This window comes from Patagioenas fasciata, chromosome Z (genome assembly GCF_037038585.1).
Source record: "Patagioenas fasciata isolate bPatFas1 chromosome Z, bPatFas1.hap1, whole genome shotgun sequence".
NCBI lineage: Eukaryota > Metazoa > Chordata > Aves > Columbiformes > Columbidae > Patagioenas > Patagioenas fasciata.
The window spans coordinates 16,041,679-16,061,669 of NC_092560.1; the positions used below are offsets into that span (position 1 = coordinate 16,041,679).

Sequence of the window (19,991 nt, forward strand, 5' to 3'; positions counted from 1 at the left end):
AGCAAGGGATGAGCACATCGTTTGATTGCTTTGTATTCTGGTTTGCTGTGCTTGAGTAAATGTGAACAGAGAAAGTTTTGATCCATCATGAAGAGCAGCAAGACAGTAGTACTTTTCTGAATCATGAGGCCGTGATACTTGCTTAAATTCCCAATTCAGGTCCCCTGACTTCTTTCTTAAAGATAGAGTGACAAGAGGCTTTAAGCCATTGGTAGTTTCAGGACTTCTTAACCTTGTTGAATTAAATAATTGTGTAGGAGCTGGAGCTATCACTTAGCTGTTCCGTTTTATTTTCAGTTTCGACCTGACCTTAAATCTTTGTCTAGAAACAAAAGCAAATGGCTCAATTTTCCAAAGTGCTCTGTGCTGAGCATCTCTTTAGTGGATTTAGTAGAAGACAGATGTATCTTGAAAATCTCACCTTCTGATTTTTTGTGCAACTAGAGTAGTTGTTTGGAACAATTTGTTTCAATGCATCTCTTGGCTGAGAATCAGTTGAGACAGTTAAGAGATGTTGGAGAGTTTTCTGGTAGCATGGAAGGTTGTGTGTAAGTACTGAATGACATATGAGCTGTTTTGTTCAGTAGTGCTTTTCTGCATACATTTGTGTTTCTTAATGTTATTGTCTTTGTACTGGGCTATGTGTTGAACGACGCTAGTATTCACGATATCTTGTTCTTATTTAGAGAAGAAGATTTCACAAAGACTCTGTACCCATCTTTGAATGGTAGTGGTAATGCTCCACAACACCAGTATCCTGACCAGAATAAAGTAAACCTTGTATGTGATGTGATGAGAGTTGCCATGGAACACATCAACCCTCAAAAGTGAGCGTTGTCTTATTGTGGGTAAAGGAACCATTAGAGAGATTTCTAGTAATTCATTTGCAGAAAGTGAAGCTGTCCTTAACATGAGTTATTTTGCTTCAGATCCTCTGAGGTGATACTGTGCTCCACAAAACTTACATAGCCATACCTTTCATCTGCTGAGAATGCTGTCCTGAAAACCACAACGTCTAATAATTCTGCAGATAGCAAAGCAGCTTCTTACTACAAGAATTTAAGTAATAGACGCAGGGTGCTTGTAAGGATTTAAGAAATACACTCAACTAAGGAACAGCTTGTATGGCATAGGGGACAGAGAGGCACAAGAAGGATTGTAATCTCAGGGAGATGCTGGCTTTTAGGATCAGCTGGCCTTTTGGAAAGGTACCAGCTGTTCCATTTGAGACTGAATTACTTTTGTAAACCTTCAGTTGCATATTTCTGAATTATTACCTTTTCAGTAACCATCCTCTTTGGATCAGTCAACACCAGGCAATGATAAAGACTGGGAAAACAGGATAGTAACAGTGGTTAGTGAAGCAGTGTTAAACCATTGGCAGCTTATATGTGAAACAGTGGATAGAGGAGCAACAGATGGTGGGTTGCTGCTGAACCCTGAAAATTTAGATACTTTTCAGCTAAAGGTTTTGGAAAACAAGGCATCCCCTTAACTGGGAAAGCTGGTTTGAAGTAGTACCTGTGAAATTTATGGAAGTGGAAATAACCTCCTAGAAAGCTTTCCTTTTATAAAAAAGACCATTTTCCTGCTAAATTTGATCAGGAAAACTGTTTCCAGCTATCTGAGAGAGTCTTCTCTCTCCATTACACTGGCTGGCATGGTAAGGAAACTCATTCAACTCAAAACACACCTCTGGTCTTGTGACATGTTTGGGCAGACATGCTGAGTAGAAAAACCTTTCTGGTATATTCTGTTCTCTTCACATTTTGCTACCTTCCTTTAAAAAGAGTAGATGGGATTTTTTTTTACTAAAATGTAAACTAGAACCTGCATGAACTGTGCTAAAATAGGAAGAAGCAATGTTTCTGCCTTCTTGCTTTTTCATTTACTGTTCCTGTTTTCTTCAGATACTGCCTATCGATACTGACAGCACATGTGAAGAAGAGTCCTCCAGAACTGGAAGTTGCTCTCCAGAAGGTTCATGATCTTCGAGGTGTTGTATCAGGAACTCAAAAGTTTTGAAAATGTGTGAATGTGTGGTTTGCAGGAGCTGTAATTGTTAGCATAGTTCACCCTGAAAATTATTTTAAGGTGTTTGTTCCTGGAGTTAGACAGAAAACAGAAATGTACTATAAACTAGCTGTATGTTAATGGGACAGCAGTGTATCAACTAAGATACACTGCTGTGCATGCCCTTGGCTCATCCTTTTATCTAGATATGTCTTGTTCTCCCAGAGGTTCCCATTCTGGATCCTGGTATCTCAAATGGGCAAACTTCGCTTTTATTCTGTGCTGATACTTCTGACTTGTCACTATTGCACACTTAGCAAGTTACTGTACTTGGGTTGATCCTTGAAGTTGCCCAGAAAAGGCAAAGAAACCACTCTGGCAAGAGAGAGCATGCTGTTAGTTTGGTCCCTGTCTGGTGTCAAGGATTTGTCTGATAATGCATCTCGCTCAGAGTGGGGTTCCACTGCTGATGGTGTAACTGATCATATTCTGCTTTATCTTGTTACAGAAAGCATTACTCCAGATGTCAAAGCTGTGAGTGCAGAAGAAGCACTGAAGTACCTGCTTTTCCTTGTGGATGTCAATGAATTGTATGATTATTCCTTGGGGACATATGACTTTGATTTAGTCATCATGGTGGCAGAAAAGTCTCAAAAGGTCTTGGCTTATAGTTCCAGCCAAGGAACTATTTTTTTTTCTTTCCTGAAGGTTCTTTTTAGTCTGCGTATCACACACATTTTGTTAGTCATAGCTCTCTACCCAAGGAGGATCCCCATTGCTCAGAAGTCCTGCATATGCTTGGGGTGATACTGGGAAGGTGGAATGTCTCTGCATCCCCCAACACTTCTTGAGCACAACTTTGGAAACTTGCTTGTACTGAAGGTGAAACATGGCTTTTCTAGAGTAGCATGGCAAAGTAGCTCTGGGGATGAGAGGGACTGTGGTCTGAAGTGTTACCACTGCATGCCTTATGTTCCCTGTTCTGTACTCTTGATTCTTGCTTGTTTCATGGTGGCCACGATAATAATGTGTATATTCTAGCAGGTTTAATTTGAAATCTCTGAATGGAAATGCCCATCAGGGGTTTCAGAGTTTCCTAATGTTACAGCACGGCCTGCTATCCATCAATTAAAACACCCTGTTCATGTTAACAGGTTTTATGACCTTTGGTGTGGAGGAAGTTGATCAGCTTTACAGCTGCAAATTTATACATGATAATAGCTAATAGAAAACAATATTTGATATGATACATAACCTTGAATTTTAAATGTCACCAGCCTTTAGCCACTGCTGGAGTCCATGTGTAAGGGAGCGTGGTAATTTAAGTTAGTCATTCCTGGCAAGAGTACATAGACATAATTAATTATTTAATATGACTTACATTAAAAAAATATTTTTAGTGTATTATTGTACAATTTCAAATACGAGACTGTCTGTTGGTGAAGATGTGGGCATATGTCTTAGCAGGTTAGCTCAACTGCAGTTTTCATTATTCTTTGCAGGACCCAAAAGAATACTTGCCCTTCTTAAATACCCTCCGGAAAATGGAAACTAATTATCAGCGATACACAATAGACAGACACTTGAAGAGATACACAAAAGCTCTTGCACACCTCAGCAAATGTGGTAGGTGTCCTGCACATGCAGCATTTCCAAGGAGAAATTCTGCAGTGGAACATTTCCATTTTGGAGAGCCTTTGGGGGGGAAAGCTAAAGAGAATTGCACAAGGTTGTCTTCTGTTTTGGTAGTGTATGGTGAACTTCTGCTACATGTTTTTTGTAATGTAGCTTGGCTCAGGGAGAGAGGGATGAGAATGTTCGCTGCTCTGTGATCACGAAGCATGAGTCTTGGTTTTTTCCTGTTGTAGGTGGCTTGTTCCCAGTTAATATTGCTGCCAAAAATTGAGTAAACCTCAAGGAAGTTAACACCTTGATTTTATATTGGTAGAGCAGGTGCTTTTGTGCCGTTCCACCGAAAACACATTGCTTCTTAATGAAGCAACACATTGCTTCTTAATGCAATGAACCCAGACTGGCTGGGAGCCATGAGAGCCATGTGCTTTCTCTTATTGTTATGAAAAATAAATTATTTCTACAGGTCCTGAACACTTCTCTGAATTTCTGAACTTGGTGAAGGATCAGAATCTGTATTGTGAAGCCTTGAAGCTGTACCCCTCTAGCACTCAGGAATACAAGGTGCGTAAGCATATGACAGTGCAGTGCACAAGTTTTTTATTCTTTCCCACATGTGTTTGCACATCCTTGGCACCTTCAGTGAGGGCAGGAATGAGACAACAGCTACTTGCATTCAGGTTCTGCAGGTCATTGCTATTCCTGTGTTGTCTGAGACCCTCCTCTGAGATAACAACTGGAATGACTTGGCACTGACCCTGCAAGGTCTGGCCATCCAAAGAGTGGCTGTGATTTCTTTGATGCCGTGACTAGTAGAGCACCTGGAGTCTGGTTTCTGCTGCACTATCTTGTGATGTGCTGGAGAACTCTCATTACCACAGAAAGATTTTTCTTCCTGTCTTGACCTTTGTGATACCAGCTTTCTTTCTGGCATTTGCAGAGTGTGTGGGGACACTTTGTTAAACTATTCTGCTGAGTGCTAGAGAGCTTGGGTTACTTGTAGATGTGCTGTTTTCTAGCATGTAGTATCTGGTTTTGGTATTACTGAAGAGCTTTAGCTTGTCCAAGGCAGAGGTAAAATGTAAATGAACACATTTAATATCATTTAATTTAGATATTGTGAATATACAACACAGAATCCTTTGTAAAAGAAGTAGATGAATAAGTAGGAGGGGAAATACAGAAACTCTGTTTGCAACACAGTGAGAACAGAAAGGACTCTTTCCTCATGAAGGAGGTCTCTTCCTGATTCTGGCTCATTGGGAGTCTTTCTTTATTCCTTCTGTATTCTTCCAGTCAAATCCACCCTCCACTTATTGATGGAGATTGTACACTTTGAATACCGTAGTTAAGCTCAGAATATTGATTCACAGCAGCCTGTGCTTGTAGAGTTGCAGGGCTTGCATCCTCCCTTGTGCTGGTGTTTCACTCCTGGAGTAAGGTGATTCGGGGAGACATTCTAACAAACAGCACTCATGAGTAGTGAAGAAGGAGCTGATTTCCTGCAGTATGTAGTTTACCCAGCCTTTGACTAGCAGAGCTAGGTATCTCCCTGTGTCTCTTGCTTCAGTTCTGTGAAATGTCTCCAGGTTCTAATCATCAGCCCTTGGCTTGATATAAAGTTTGAAATAGGGTAGGAACATTGTGCCTGGAAGTTCCTTGGGGGATGGGGAAATAAGGCTCTGTTGATGGGCACTTAATTTTTACTAATGAAGGACTGCTACTGGTGCTACAGTTGATTTCTGATTTCTCTTTTGTCCCTTTCTTGCAGGATATCAGCAATGCATATGGGGAGTACTTGATTCAGAAGCAGCTATATGAACAGGCTGCATTGATATTTGCTCGTGCTGGCATCTTTACAAAAGCACTTGATGCTTTTCAGAACTCTGGCAGCTGGCAGCAAGCCCTGTGCATGGCATCACGGCTTGGTTACACAAAGGACAAGCTGTCCAGCCTGGCACGGAGCATGACAGGTAGGCCTTGAGGAGATGGGAGTGTGCAGAATAAAACTGGCTGCTGTTATTTTTGGTTCATTTTGATTTTTCCTAAAATTTAGGGAAAACCTCAGTCTTCAGCAGCATTTTTCTTAAGGGGAGAGCAAAGATCCCATGTTTCCCAAGGGTTTGTGTGATTGCACATCATGTTTGTTTCTCAAAGGAACCAAAACATGGTGGAGCTGAGCTGGTAGGCATCCAGGAGTTGCCAAGCTAACTGTGGCCTTAGCTGCCCCATGCTGACTGCTTCTTGCACTTTTTCCTTGCAAATGGTTGCTGAACTGCTATTGCAAATTGCATCCTTCATTAACCTCAGGGAATGGAGATCCTTTGAAGTATCTGACATGACTGAGGCCTCTAGACGTCATTGACTTAAGTACCATGCCCAGTCACAGACCTTAAAGGCTATTGGATAATTCAGAGCTGTGGCTTCATGTTCTTTCCTTAAAGCCTGCTGGCAGCTGGGACCAACTGGTACTTGTGAAGCTATGTGCTGTCCTGCTGCAGGATAAAAAGGTAGCTGGTCTCAGAGTTTGTGCTCAGTAGTGCACATCAGACTGCATGTGTGAGATGTGTTGTGGACCTGGCCTATATTTCAACAAGAGAAAAGGAGCATCATCCTGACTTCTGCCTTACTCTGGGACAGAGTTTATGAAGGGCCCACTTATGCAGTGGCAATATGGCTGCTGCTAGTGTCATCTCCCAGAGTTGAATATTCCAGTATTTTCTTTTCGTGTCATTTAGTGTGATTTGGATACTTCGTGTCTTGCCTTTGATACTTTTTCTGCTGCCCCTCTGAAATCAGAACTGTAATTTAGCATAATGAGCAGACGTGAGCTGTCTTGGATGAGGTTGCTTTGCTTGAGTAATCTTCCCTTTCCCTTTTTTCACTTTTCCTCTTTCCTTTCCTCTCTTTCCTTTCCTTTCCTTTCTTTCCTTTCCTCTCTTTCCTTTCCTCTCTTTCTTTTCCTCTCCTCTTTGCTCTTTCTTTTCTTTTCCTCTTTCCTTTCTTCTTTCCTTCTTTTTTTATTTTTTTTTTCCTGGTGTTATATGTCACTTGCTCTCTCACATTGCATCCTAGCATACTGACCCATGCCAAAACTGATTCTGACTTTTAGGGGACTAAAAGCCTTGAATCCTACAAGCTTGGTGGTTGCTGTCGATACTACAGAGTAGGCAGTGAAGTATTCCCTGTAGATTGCAAGGTGCCGATACACTGAAGTTTTCAAGAGAGATTTCATTTTTACATCCTGGCCCCTTCCACTTAAGGCACACTTCACTATTTCTGTCTCAGACTGGGAGGAAAACCTTCTCCAGCTGGCCTTGAAGGATGTGCACCAGCAATTTCACAAGCTAATAATGTTGCACATAAATGAATCCTTGACATCAGGCAGCCCTTCTTTTTACCCGGCAGACTGAGTAAACTGTGTGAGCAGGTAGAAGTTGCCTCAGTGACTGGGATTGTCCTCTATTTTGTAATTTTGTGATACAAAATCCAGCTACTTCTGAAAAGCTGAACTCCACCTTTCTTCCAGAAAAACTAGTTGAACAGAGAAGGCATGCAGAGGCAGCCATACTCCTGGAGCAGTACACTCAGGTAATGTAATCACATTCCTGTCTGTGCCACAGTAATATCCTGTCAGAGAGATATTCCATCTGTGTTTTGTCTGTTCTCCTGGGCCACATGTGACTCCATGCAGCCTGACAGCAAACCAGTCTGTGCCATGGGCTCTCTTGGAAAGGGCAGAGCAGGTCAAGGTGATGCAGTAAGCATGGCAAGGATGAATGCTGAGCTTTTCCGCTTATGAAGCTGTCTCTGCTTTGAAAGAAAAAGCTTTTATCTCAGAGAGCTGAAGCATGAGGGCTGGAGTAAGGAAGACAAAGTTCCAGAGGGATTTCTCCTCAGCATAGGAGAAGTAACATAGTTCGTGTTTGTTATTTTTCAGTCTCAGCACTTCAAAGTACCTGGCACAGTAGTGTTTTCCTGTCCTGACTCTGATTCTGCTGTGTAGAAAAGTGCATCTGAGTAGGTGCTACATGAAGGTGTATAACTAGCATCAGTAACAGTACATGATTGCTCTTTCCTTCTAGGACTATGAAGAGGCTGTTCTCCTGGTCTTAGAAGGGTCTCTCTGGGAAGAGGCTTTAAGGCTGGTAAGGCATTTTAGAGCACAAAAAACAGAGTGGAAATATTTCTTTAGAGTGCAAGAACCAGAGGAATGGGATCTGGATTAGGTCCTTAAATAATACCTTGTTTACTTTCTCTGATCCAGATTCACAAGTATGGTAGACTGGATATCTTGGAGACCAACTTTAAACCTGCTATTCTGGAAGGTGAGTCTGTGCAAGAATCTGAGACTTCTCTGTGCTATAGAGGCTGAAGAAGGTCCTTACTGGTTCTGTGGGAAGTCACAGCAGTCCAGTACTGGAAGCTGTATGGAAGGATGCTTTGGTTTTGCCCAACTGATGCTGTCCAGTTAGCTGCATTTGGCTCTACTCAATGCACCTTGAAGCCCTGCAGTCTCGTGGGCTTGTTTTAGCTCAGCCAAGCTCCTTTTGAGCTTTTCTACACCTCACAGTCACAAACTGCAAAGGGGTCTATGTCTGCATGTCCATGAACCAGCAGGAGAGTCCTTCCTCCAGAGCACATGTGGCAGCCAAGCTGTGGACTTAAGAAAATGGCTGGCTATGCTATAAGCTTTTATTAGTAGTTTTTGAAAAATATGATTTAACAGATGTATTATCCCTTCTATTCAAGAAGCATGTTTGGTTACTATTGGTTGCTTTTCCTTTGAAACCTAATTAATGTAGAGAGAAGTGACCACAGAGCTTTCTGCTTTTCCGGTTATCAGAAACAGACTCTTTTTTCCACAAAATGGTTGTCTGGCAGGTTAATTCACTCTGCATTCAAGTGCATCTTGTTTGGTGGGCTCCTCTGTTATAAGTTTGGAATTTCTTTCCACTTGAGCCATGTTGTGTGCTTGGCACCTGACTTCTGAGCTTGTTGAAGGACTTTACTCCTTCAAAGTTCTTGTGTAAAAAATGGTTTTCTGGGTCTTTTGCACAAATGCTTATGTTCTGATTTTCTTATTGAGCAGCTCAGAAAAGTCAGCTGATCTTCCTAGATTCTCAGAAAACAGCATTTCTTCACCACAGGAGTCGCCTGCAAGTGGTCCGAGAGCTGAAGCAGAAGGCTTGTGAGAGCCTGCAGGGTTGGTATTGAAATGCATGTGACTTTATCCTGCATACATAACTGTGATCACCTTTTCCTTGCGGTTACCACTTGCCATGGTGGTGCTGTGTTCTATTCTAGCTCTAGTGGTATCTACAACAGTAGAACGGCATTCTTCTCACCCTTTCCTCACACCATACTTGGGCTGTGATTATTTGACCTTGCTCATTCTGTAAAAAGAGCTTTATTTTCAGTGCTGTCTGTGTCACAGCTTTCATGTGACGAAAATGCACCTGAAAGCATTTCAGAATAACACAGCATTGTCTCCACCATGCCAGCCTGGCTGGATCAGACAGTGCTTAGCATGCCAAGTACCCACTAAATGCATTCACCTGCCAGCTCACACAGGCTCAGGGAAGTTTTCTGAAAGCAGAATGCATTGTCCTGGTCCAGATTTGCTGCACTGATATTGTCATCCCTCTGATCATGCTGTTCAATGTCGCAGTCCCCAAGAGGGCAGAGGAGCAGTGTTCTTCTCACAATTGGTGTTTCTTCTTGCGTGCTCGCTGAGAGGAGGTGAGAGCTGTAAGGCTCTGAAACACCAGCAGGTAGAATGTGTCTGCCCAAGCTACTTCTCCAACAAGCTACGTACATTACCCAGAGAGGAAGCTTGGAATAACTGTGACTTTTTTACATACTGTGACAGTTGTTAACGTGTTTTGCAGATTATGAAATGCCACATTGCCCAGAATTGGATCTTTTCTCTGAAACCAGCAGTGTTGTGACAGCCAGCGACATGAACAGCAAATATTCACACAGCAATTCAAGAATATCAGCGTAGGTATCTGCCTCCAAATTAGGTAGTGGCTGCCCTGGCATCAGCATTTGGGAGGGCAGCTTGCTCATGCTTGGCATGTTCCTCCTCGCAACTGTGCATGCCTTGAAGCTGCTTTAATTACAGGCATTTCGTGGTTATTTTAACTCTTATTGGGAGGGAGAGAGCAGAAAATGCCAGAAGCTACTAGTGCAACAGGAACTGAGTGCCCAGCAGAGGAGCTGTGAACAGTCTCTGGCAGGGAGCTGGCTCTGTGAGTGCTGGGCATGTTGCCAGAATAGCTGGCTGTAGGAAGCAGAATATGGGCAGAGCTCCTCAGACATTAACAGCTTGTGCGCATGGCTTGCGCTCTTTGTCCTAGGTTTTGTGCTTGATGGGTCGGGGTTGCTACTAAATCTCATACCAATGTCTTCCCACAGTGGGTGTCCATGTTGCTTTTGAGTGCTCTTAAGAATGTGAACTGCAGTGTGGGTTGTGTTAGAGGCCAGTGTAGTCTGTGGGACTGCTTCTGAATTCCCTAGTGCAAAAATACCATTGTGGGAAAAGTGTGGACTTCTTAGGGCACTTTCTGTAGCCCACATGGAAAGAGGAAGAGAATGCAACCTTAGCATTCAGCATACCTACGTCAGAGCGTGCTGATCAGTTGGGGATGTTATGCAACAAGTACTGGCCTGTGATTAGAAGTTGCTTTCCTGTGATAATGTGCAGGAACTGAGCTGTATCAGTTCACAACTTGTGGAGACAGCAGAAATGAAAGTGTGCAGAGGCAAGCACAGACCCTGGCACCAAATTGTTTTAAGTGGAGCTCAGGTTTGCCTGATAGTGACTACTGCCAAACAATTTACACTACTCTGTGCTTAGGGCAATGCTGGAACAAAGAGAAGTCCTTTTTGTAGTAGAGAAACAGCTCAACTACTGACTTATGTTTCAGACCACAAAGGATATTGGTTGAGTAGCATTGAAAACATGGACATAAAGATACCTAAGCCTGCATGCAGTCTCCTCTCACTGGAGAGAGTAAGGAGTTGAGTAATAAGGTTCATGCACACTGTGGATGTTCCTTCAGACGTACCCTTTAACAGCTAATCCTTTTGTGCACACTTATAATTAAGCGTCCTCCTTTTCAGGCGATCCTCAAAGAACCGGCGCAAGGCTGAACGCAAGAGATACAGCTTGAAAGAGGGGAGTCCTTTTGAAGATATGGCTCTTCTGGAAGCCCTGGGAGAAAATGTTCGTGCTGTTGAGACTGTGAAAGGTAGGACACTTGACCTTAATCCACTCCGCAGCTTGTGAGGACAGCTGAGGCAGTATGATCCCTCTTGTTCTTAATTGGTATGCTGGGGTGTCACAGATGACTGAATTAGGATCCTGCTTGCTGCAGAGCAGTGTTTAGATCACTCAAAAGTACAATCTAACAGAGTTTAATGGCAGGGTTCACTCCATTACTTACTGCACTGAGAAAATATGCCAAGCAGAATCGGGTGAGAGTTGTTTTAGAGTGATTTCTATGAGGACAGGAGATGTGAAAGGGTAGATGGAGGTCCTCCCATTGAGTCACGAGGTTCAGAATGGACCCCCTTGCTTTCTAAACTCCTTTTCAGAAAAGAGTCTGGGTGTGGCTGGATCCAGACTTAGACCCAGACTTGGTCAACAGTTCATGTCTAGGAGACATAGAAGGTAAGGGAAAACAGGTAAGGGATTAATTATATGTGTTTATGACTAAAAGGTTATATGTGCATACCCGATTCTTTATATGGCTTGGCTAGGATTTCAAAGTTTCATGATTCTGCACCTTAAGCTGCTTACCCACCTCCGGGGGCCTGGTGGTCAAGGTGCTCCAAAGTCTGGATCCTAGGTCTCTCCACGCAAGCTCTCAGACATCAGAGTTGGTAGAAATAAATAATATAGGAGAGTACTATAGCAGCAGGATCTGCTCGAGCTGAGTGCCTTCACAGTGGTGCTGAGCCAAGCATAGAAATCCATGGGGTTTTATACCCCTCATGTGATGATGCAGTCCAGTAGCAATATTGGAGTCTGAGGCCTTCTTGCTTCTCATTGGATTCTTTCACTGTCTTCAGACAGGCCCTGGTTTGTTTAGCTGCAGATGTTGTTGGTAGTCCATAGCCACTTTGTGCTGGCCTTGAAAGTGTTATTCTGTCCAAATGGATCCTGTTTACCTCAACAAGTGCAGAACAGGCCTTACCTTGCGGGTGTTCTTGATGGTGTGTAGCTTTGTGCTGGTCTTGAGGGTGCTTTTTTGTTCAAGTAAATTCTGTTCTTCTCAATAAGGTGCAAAACAGGCCTTATTATGCATATGGTGTTGATGGTTTGTAGCTGCTTTGTTTTCATTAAGTAGATACAAATTTGGTAAATACGAGCAGAATTTTTCAAAATACATTTTAAGATTTCAGCAAATTTAGCTTATTAGGTAATGTGAAGCAGACAGTATATGAAAAGTCACGTGACCTTGTAATTCTAGGTGATTCATTCTCTTTAGTACACATTTACTTAAGCTAAATGATTGATATGAAGGGCTCATCCAGTGATCTGTGAATCGTAAAAGATCATCATCATACAGGCAGATTTTTTAGCAGAGAGAGCTCAAAGTAGGCTTATCCAGGTTGTCATATTTAGAGAATAAAGTGGTTGTCTTGTAATCAGCTTGTATACAGTGGGAAAAATACACACGAGACCCCTTGGACCCACACCTTGTGCATGTTCACTGTGCTGCTCTGCTTCCTCATGAGCTTCCTAAAAGGAGTTCCTGGCCTGGCTGCAGCTCAGGCCTTTACCTCCTTTAGGGTCTGTACCTAACTGCTGCTGGTTTGGGTAGAGGAGGACAAGTGCATCTGCCACACATGGAGAGAAGCCACTTGGCTCGTAAGACCACCTGTGTTGGACACTGATTTAGTTCATCTGCCTCTGTGCCTGGAAGAACATGGGATAGTGTGAGCTCTCCACATTTGAAGTTTAGGAGCAGAGAAATGAGACCTTGTCAGGGCCATGACAATTTATCTCACATTTGTACCCAGGCACTGTAGGAGTTAGGTAGGAACAGAACCAGTTCTGATTTGCTGCTCCCATTCCTGTGCCCTGATACCAGAGAAATACAGCTGTTTATTTAGCATACCTGTGTTAATTGCTATTGCTTGTGCTTCTGTTCCCTCCTGCAGGAGACATACACATCCTTCTGAAGCAGCTCGTGTTGTTTGGTTATGATGAGCAAGCTGGGACACTGCAGCAAGCTCTGGAAGAGGTTTTACAGTTGATGGAGACCTCAATCCCAGAAATCTGGACTCCAGACCTGCAGCAGAGCTCTGTCAACCCGGTCTGTGCTCATCCACAATACCTGCCTACTGTACAATGCCAAGTATTTACCAGTATTCTGCATTCTCTAGCAAAGAGTCAGGAATCCTTCCCTGGCTTTCCAGATCTGTTTTTTTTCTGCAGAGGTCAAACAGATATTCATGCAGTGCCTGCCAAGTCAGTACACTCTAGATATGTGCAACAGGTATAGGCTGCTGTGTCCCTTGCACTGAGTGCCACACTGGACAGGATGAGGTCTCATAAGGCTTGTGTTACCTTGTCCTAGTGATGACTTCTTTTCATAAGCTCTATCTTAAGCAATCTGTAGAACATAGGAACACTGTTTTCTTTTTTTAGGCCTGATGGTTGAAGTGTTAGCATAGCTTGGTGTTGTGAAGTGAAATGCTACCCGACTTGTCAGTTTAGTCTGAACCAGTATATCATAAGTTTATTGCAGGAAGGGTTATGTCAGGCTTCTAAGTTTCTGCTTAATGCAAAATAAAGAAATGGCAAGGACTGCAGTTAATTTCCTTCCAAAGCAAAAGTCTTTCTTTATAATAGGTAGTTTCTGAGCATTCATGGTGAACACAAGATATTCCCCAGTATCTTCTCCCTAACTACTGATTAACAAGTCTCTAGGGACAGATGAATACTGTTCTATGTGACAGAGAGCTCAGACTCTCAAACAAATATTAAATATTGCTGACACTGTAATGAGAGTAGTCCTGCCAAGTCATGAGAGTGCTGTGAGTGAAGTAGGTGCAAGGATGAGGATTCTGTGTCCTGAGAAGCTGTCTGAAAGCAGTTCTCTCTTTGTGCCTCTGTGTCAACTTTTCTGAGACATTACTGGGCTTTGATCGCATGTTCCTAGTCACTTTGTACTGTGAGGTCTCCTGCAGGCAGCTGCTTCTGCTTTTGGAGACAAACAGCAGTTTTCTTTGTAGGATCCCTGCCATTAGTCTTGCTTTGTGCAGATTGAAACGTGGGTATTGCTTCTTCATACAGGTCCTGGGACCCAATTCAACTGCCAACAGCATTATGGCTGCCTATCAGCAGAAGAGGATGATGGCTTCTGGTGTGCAAGGTTAGTTGATGCTCTGAGTTAGGTGTGGGTGTGAAATGTCGGTGAGATCAGTGGGTTTTGAGGGTTGCCAAGCACCGATACCTGCCAAGAGTTGTAGCATTTATTCAGCTGTGGGAGTTTCTTGCTTTACCTTATTATGCATGCTCCCAATTTGTGGCAAGTGAACAGCCATCTTAACAAGGTTTTATTTCCTCTGAATTCGTGAGCTGAAAGCACTGTCTGGATTGTGCTCCTGCCTTCCCATGTGTGTATTCTCTGTTGTGAGGGAATTCGAAATCTGATTTCTTAGGGAATGTGTTGGATAATTCTGCTGGTAACCTACCTGCTCATTTTTTCTATCTGGCTTTGGCAGCCAGGCCAGGCTACAGACTATCATGCTTCTTTGATGTTTTCCCCACTAGTCCTACAGTCTTTTCCCCTACTAGTCTTGGAATTGCCTGGAGAAATCCTCTAATAAACCTCTAGATATCACCTGCCCATTGCCACTTGCCAGGGCTGGCTCCAGAGAAAACCTTATGCCTCTTATTCACACAGAGCCAGCTGGCTGTTGTATATGATGTCCCAGTTGCTGGTGAACAAACAGAGCTCTACTTTCTGCCACTGATTGTTGCCTTCTCATTATAAACAATAACACTTAATGGAGAGGGAACTTGATTTATCCCAGAGATTTAATTCTGTAAGCAGTTCTGCTGGGGGCAGTCTACTGTGCAGGCTGGTGATCAGTCACTGAAGGGAAACACTATGTGTCAGAGACTTCTGTGTCCTCTGATGTAAAGAAAACTAAGTAGTTGAGAGCTCCTGAAGAAACCATATTGCTAGTACCCTCTGTTCTGACACTTACCCTGTTTTTCTTTCAGATCCAGAATTACGTATTCCACCAAAACTCAATAAAAATCTGCAGTGGAAACTGCATCTTCTCCAGTAACTAAAAGCCAAGGAATCCCAAGGGACTCTAAACTGTAACTTTTCATATAATTTCATTACATCTTTATAGAACCATTGTCGTCCTGGAGTTTCTGATACACTGTTCTTAGGTCTGTGCAAGTGAAGGGTCCCTCCCCAGATGCAGTTGTGACTGTGACCTGCATGGCATCACGGTAATGGGGACAAGCACTTGCATCCCACTGCAGAGGTGGTTTGTGAGGCTGGGGAGTAACAGGGTGTACGGCTCAGAATACTGCTGGCTGAATCCAGCATCTCCCACCGCTGTTCCCTCCCTTCTGGATGAAGCAACCCTCCTGTGGATGGTACCTGCCATGATGACAGGTCACATTTTGAGCTGTTCACCCTGGTTTAAGAGATCTCACCAGTAAGTCAATAGCAATTTGTTGTAGTTGCTGAACAAATGAGTGGTGGTTTCTCTGTTGAAGCTGGATGTTAGTAACACCAGATTGTCATCAGAATAATTTTGTTACCTCAGAGTGAACCCTGCAGTACCAACAGCTGTTATGTCCTGAAAGGTGCTCATACACACCAGGGAGATCTTGGGTAAACATGAAATTAAGCAGGGGGATGGGGAATGTCAGTGTAACACACTGCTGGGTAACACTCTCCTAATTATCTGAGTTTAAGAAGATCAGCTAATGCTGCTCTGTGGCACTGACAGATCAGCAGCTGTACCCTGACCATGCCTTGTGCTGTTACAGAACTGTTTCAGCTGGAAACTGATCTAACCTCATACCTGAGAATCAAGTTTTACCCCAGAATACTTTTGTGATCTGACTCGAGAAGTAACAGCAGCTGTCCTGGGAGCAGAGAAAGGGGACAAGCTCTGCAGGTGAGACTGAAAACCTTTTGGTAGCAGTCCACCACTCCCTCTTTTAATTTTGGCCTGGCATCTGCTGTACTCAATGCCAGCTATTTCAGTTAGGTGCTGTGGCAAAATGCCAGCACAAACAAGGCACTTTCTGTCTGTTGGAGGTATCTCACAACACAGCGATGGGCTGTGTTCTTACTGCACGGCATCAGCATGTTTCCAGTGCTTCAAATCATTGTTTTTGTGATACGAGAACTCCATCACTTTTGGATGGCCATGTTGGCTTGCACTGTATGTGCCATGCTGCTGTGGGGGTTTGGAGTGATAAAACAATCCTTTGTCAGTGTTTCATGAAGCATTGGAGTGGTGTTAATTCCTGCTGTTCTGAGTTACGTGGACTACGCTGGGTGGTGTGGGGATGGCTTAAGCCTGTTGTCACATATTACACTGCAAAGAGATTCTCCCAAGAGTAAAGCCTTGAGATGGCAAAGCACATGAAAGGGTGCGCAGGGTAGGAGTGTTGTACTAGATATAGGTCTTCAAAATGGTAGCAGAACATAGTCCAAGATGAAATACAAAAGCCATCTTTCAGATCTGGAGAAAGGGGTGATGAGGGAGTCTGCGGTCCTTTCTAGGGTGTGGAGGGCTCTGGCCCTAGCACTGAGTTTCAGTACTGACACCACGAATTCCTGACATTCCTAAATCTGATGCCAGAAAATGCTGAGGTCTTGCATAGCCTGATCTATTGTCTAGAGATATTCCCTCTTTAAAGAACCCAAGAAAAACTGCCAGCTTATTGAGGGCTCATGCTTGTACCTAAACACAGCGGTTCCTTTAATATATGTATATGGGTACTTCTGCTTTTCTATCATGGTGATGGTCAAAGCTGAAGACCCTCTGGTCTTAGACATGTTTTTCTGTTCTCCCATCAAGGTAACATCACTTAAATCGGTCATCCAGGTGTAAGATCGGTCTTCTAAATCATTCACATGGTCATTGATCACTGAACTCCACTGTCTTCCCCTACCCCTCTCTCTCCTGAATGAACTTTGACAATGGAGTGGTAGAGCTGGAAGCAGCACCCAATGTCCATGAGCTTCTAGGGGGATGTCCTGCTTCCTGTTTCCTACTTCTGCAGTTGCTGAACCTCAGCTGCTTTTCAGCAGCAGCCAAGAGTCTGTTTTCCCTTAATTTCTACTAGGATGCTCTTTTGCTTTGTTAGTGATGCATGTCATCCTGAAAAATATTATGCCTTTGCTGATGTCTTTGCAGACTCATTGAGTTTGCTATTCTGAGTTCTGTGGAGGTTCTTGCAAACACATGCAGTTATCAGGAATGGCATCAATATATAGCTACTGAGTTAGCTTAAGAGATGTCCCAATTTCTGAGCAAATATGGCTGTACAGAAGACTGCTTCTCTCATTAGAGTAAGAAGTTTGTCACCTCTCTGCTGTCTAGCTTCATTACATACATACATACATCCACCCACAAGATACTTTAGGCACACAATATCACAAAAATAATACACGTGCATCAGAAATCTCTTCATTACAGCAACAGGTGGAAGGGATGTGTTGTTGGATTGATTCAGGTACCCTTTGTCAATGCTGGTCTTTCTAAGGCATCCAGTGTCTTCCTCAGAAGCACTTTTTAAAAATGCAGGAAGGACCATGTTCTTCATATTCACTCCTGTGAACCCAGAGCTCCTGGAAAGAGTGGAGCGAGGCCAGAATAGACCCACCAATCCAGACAGAACACCTTCTTTGAGGGGACACTGCTGTGATGATGTCGTTGGGACACATCCTGGCCAGTTCCATCTGGAAGCGGTTGGCAAAGCCCTCCATCATAGTGCTGCCGCCGCACAGCAGGATATTCCCCACCATTTTTTTGTTGATGTCCTCATCACACGTCTTGAGACAGTTGAGTGTCAGCTGCAAGAGCCCTGGCTGCTGTGAGCCAAATAACTCTGGTTTGAAGAGCGCTTCAGCACAAAGGCATCTCTCCTTGCCTACAGTGATAAGGTGTCCATCAGGCAGCTCATAATCCATTTGTTGAGGTGAATTCAAGTCCCGTGTAAGGTCCAGAGAAGTGTAACAGCATTTCTCTTTGAGATCTTGTATGATGTTTAGCTGGTTTTCTGTAAATGTGTTTCCAGACTCATTTAGTAACTGCATGAGATAACGTGTGATGTCCAAGCCAGCATAATCTACTGTCCTAGTGATGCTACGTAAAATATAACCTTCATAGATGGGAACCACATGCGAAACTCCATGGCCGCTTTCCACCACGAGAGCTGAAGTTTTTCCATAAGAGTACATGGATAAATGGGACTGGTAGGCAATGTGGATGGCAGGCAGGCAAAGTCCTTCAAACAGCATCTCAGCATATTTTCCCTTGTCAGTGATGGAACACAGGGGAGGCACTGACACCAGAACAGCATGGTTCTCTGGCTGTATCTTCAACTCTGCCTGGAAGATACACTGCAAAGTATCTTGGACACAGTCCCAGTCCTCCACTATGCCATGTTTTATTGGGTTGGTGAAGGTGAAGGGTATACCGCTGTTCTGAAGCCCTCTTCCAACAAAGGTTTCTTCTTGATTTCTCCCAGTCTCCGATATGGGCTTAGCAACCGTCGATGAAACAAAGCAGGAAGGCCATGGTTCCCCCGCAAAGCCACACTTTAAATAACCTGTGCCAATGTCTAAAACTACTGCTTTAGTTTCCTTCCTGGCCTTGACACTACTCTCGGTTGCAGATACATGGCTGTCCCGTTCAGGTTTCATATGACTTGTGGCCGCTGCTGCCATTCTTGGAGCCTTATTCTGTCCAGCTGCAACTTCACACAGCGAGTACTGGACGTGTGTCTTGGTAGCACTGCCCTGCCACCACTCCACCTGGGGACAGCACAAGCAGCTGACACGTACCTGGAGCCCTGCTGTCAGTGGTTCTACTGATGCCACTGATTTATGACATCATATGTAGGTTTGCCCCTCAGAAACCAGTGGTCCCCATGCAAGCATGTGACAAGTGTGACTTGGCTGCACGCCTGTTGTATACACGTGGATTGCAGGTGTTTGTGCTTCTCTTGGTCCTGTTCCAAGGTGCTAAAAAACACAACACCCACCCACTGTGACAGGCCATGGGGAATGAACAGTGCATTCTAACTGTAAAGCTGCATGGCTTCCATTCTGACCTGCATCTGCCATATGAGGAAGACCATGGGTTTCCAGCATCTGCAGCTGCTTTTGGTCCAAAACAGCGCCTGTTGCTAAGCATCAGAGCTACTTTAGCTCTGGGGCCATGTGAAGCCCTGGTTTGACTGTGTTGAGTGGATCCCTAGACTGGCTGTGCTTTTGTCATTGTTTACCTGGCGTTATTTTTAAGTTTTGCTTTCTGAATTAAAGGATAATGTTACTGGCGTCAGCAAAAACTAAACTGTGACTTGTATGTGAAACTAGGCCATGGCGAACCCCTCACCTTTAACTGTTGCCTTTTCCACTACAGGAACATCTTTGTTCTTTTCCAGCAGCAACAAGTCACTGTTGCCCCATCAGTGTGTGTAGTAACAGGCTGCTGCATGGGGGCACAAAAGGACGAAGAGTTACAAGCAGCATTTTCCTTGTAAAACAAAAGCTCTGTGTGCTCTTTTACTGAAAGCCATTTCACCCAGAGGGCATCTTACTGAACAAGTCAAAGCTGGGCTTAGAATAAAATTGAACCCCACAAACCAGTTCTGTACTGCTGCCTATCACGGAGTTCATGTCTTGATGACAAATACATCCTTGTAAATGAAAGAGACAGGCTGCCCCTCTTAGAGCCTGAGTAGTGACTGCCCTGGCAAGGGGCAATGCCTGCTCCATAGCTAAAGGGAATTTCAGCAGCACCAAGATCTTAAAGCCAGGCTGTCGCACAGTGCTGTGGGACGCTGTAGCTGATGCTGCTTCCCACTCCTTTGACAGCTTTGCTGTCAGCCCCACCAGCCTCTACAACATTATCACTTAAGAGAAACTCCAGTTATATGCAGAAGACCTCAATTTCATTGTTTCTTTCCTTTCTCAGTAGAAGTCTACTCAGCTTCTGAATTTAAAAAAATCCTTTCATTCAAACAAAATGCTTCTTCCAGACTCCAGCTGTCATATAGATTAGCATGGCAATACCACAACAAAGCTGCAAACACACCTATTACAAAGTTAGTATGC

The 19,991-nt window shown here is 43.7% G+C and overlaps 2 protein-coding genes across 3 annotated transcripts in view; one reads left to right on the forward strand and one right to left on the reverse strand.

Annotated features, from left to right (window-relative positions):
- The window catches only part of ELP1 (elongator acetyltransferase complex subunit 1), a 43,701-nt gene that overhangs the window by 20,715 nt on the left and 2,995 nt on the right, over positions 1–19,991 (forward strand). The window contains exons 22-36 of one of the 2 annotated variants that reach the window (XM_065861741.2): positions 687–827; positions 1,911–1,996; positions 2,522–2,670; positions 3,516–3,639; positions 4,112–4,209; positions 5,417–5,618; positions 7,175–7,236; positions 7,731–7,793; positions 7,913–7,973; positions 8,738–8,851; positions 9,537–9,648; positions 10,774–10,901; positions 12,820–12,974; positions 13,958–14,036; positions 14,894–16,147. In XM_065861741.2, coding sequence (XP_065717813.1) covers positions 687–827; positions 1,911–1,996; positions 2,522–2,670; positions 3,516–3,639; positions 4,112–4,209; positions 5,417–5,618; positions 7,175–7,236; positions 7,731–7,793; positions 7,913–7,973; positions 8,738–8,851; positions 9,537–9,648; positions 10,774–10,901; positions 12,820–12,974; positions 13,958–14,036; positions 14,894–14,961 — 1,642 coding nt within the window. In that variant the 3' untranslated portion in view covers positions 14,962–16,147. Of the gene's footprint in view, positions 1–686; positions 828–1,910; positions 1,997–2,521; positions 2,671–3,515; positions 3,640–4,111; positions 4,210–5,416; positions 5,619–7,174; positions 7,237–7,730; positions 7,794–7,912; positions 7,974–8,737; positions 8,852–9,536; positions 9,649–10,773; positions 10,902–12,819; positions 12,975–13,957; positions 14,037–14,893; positions 16,148–19,991 lie in introns of those variants that run through there. The other variant, XM_071802078.1, reaches the window with a different exon arrangement.
- Positions 16,361–19,975, reverse strand: LOC136115229 (actin-like protein 7A). Its single transcript, XM_065861213.2, has one exon. It carries the CDS (start codon positions 18,597–18,599, stop codon positions 17,430–17,432), a length of 1,170 nt encoding a protein of 389 aa, XP_065717285.1. The 5' UTR covers positions 18,600–19,975; the 3' UTR covers positions 16,361–17,429.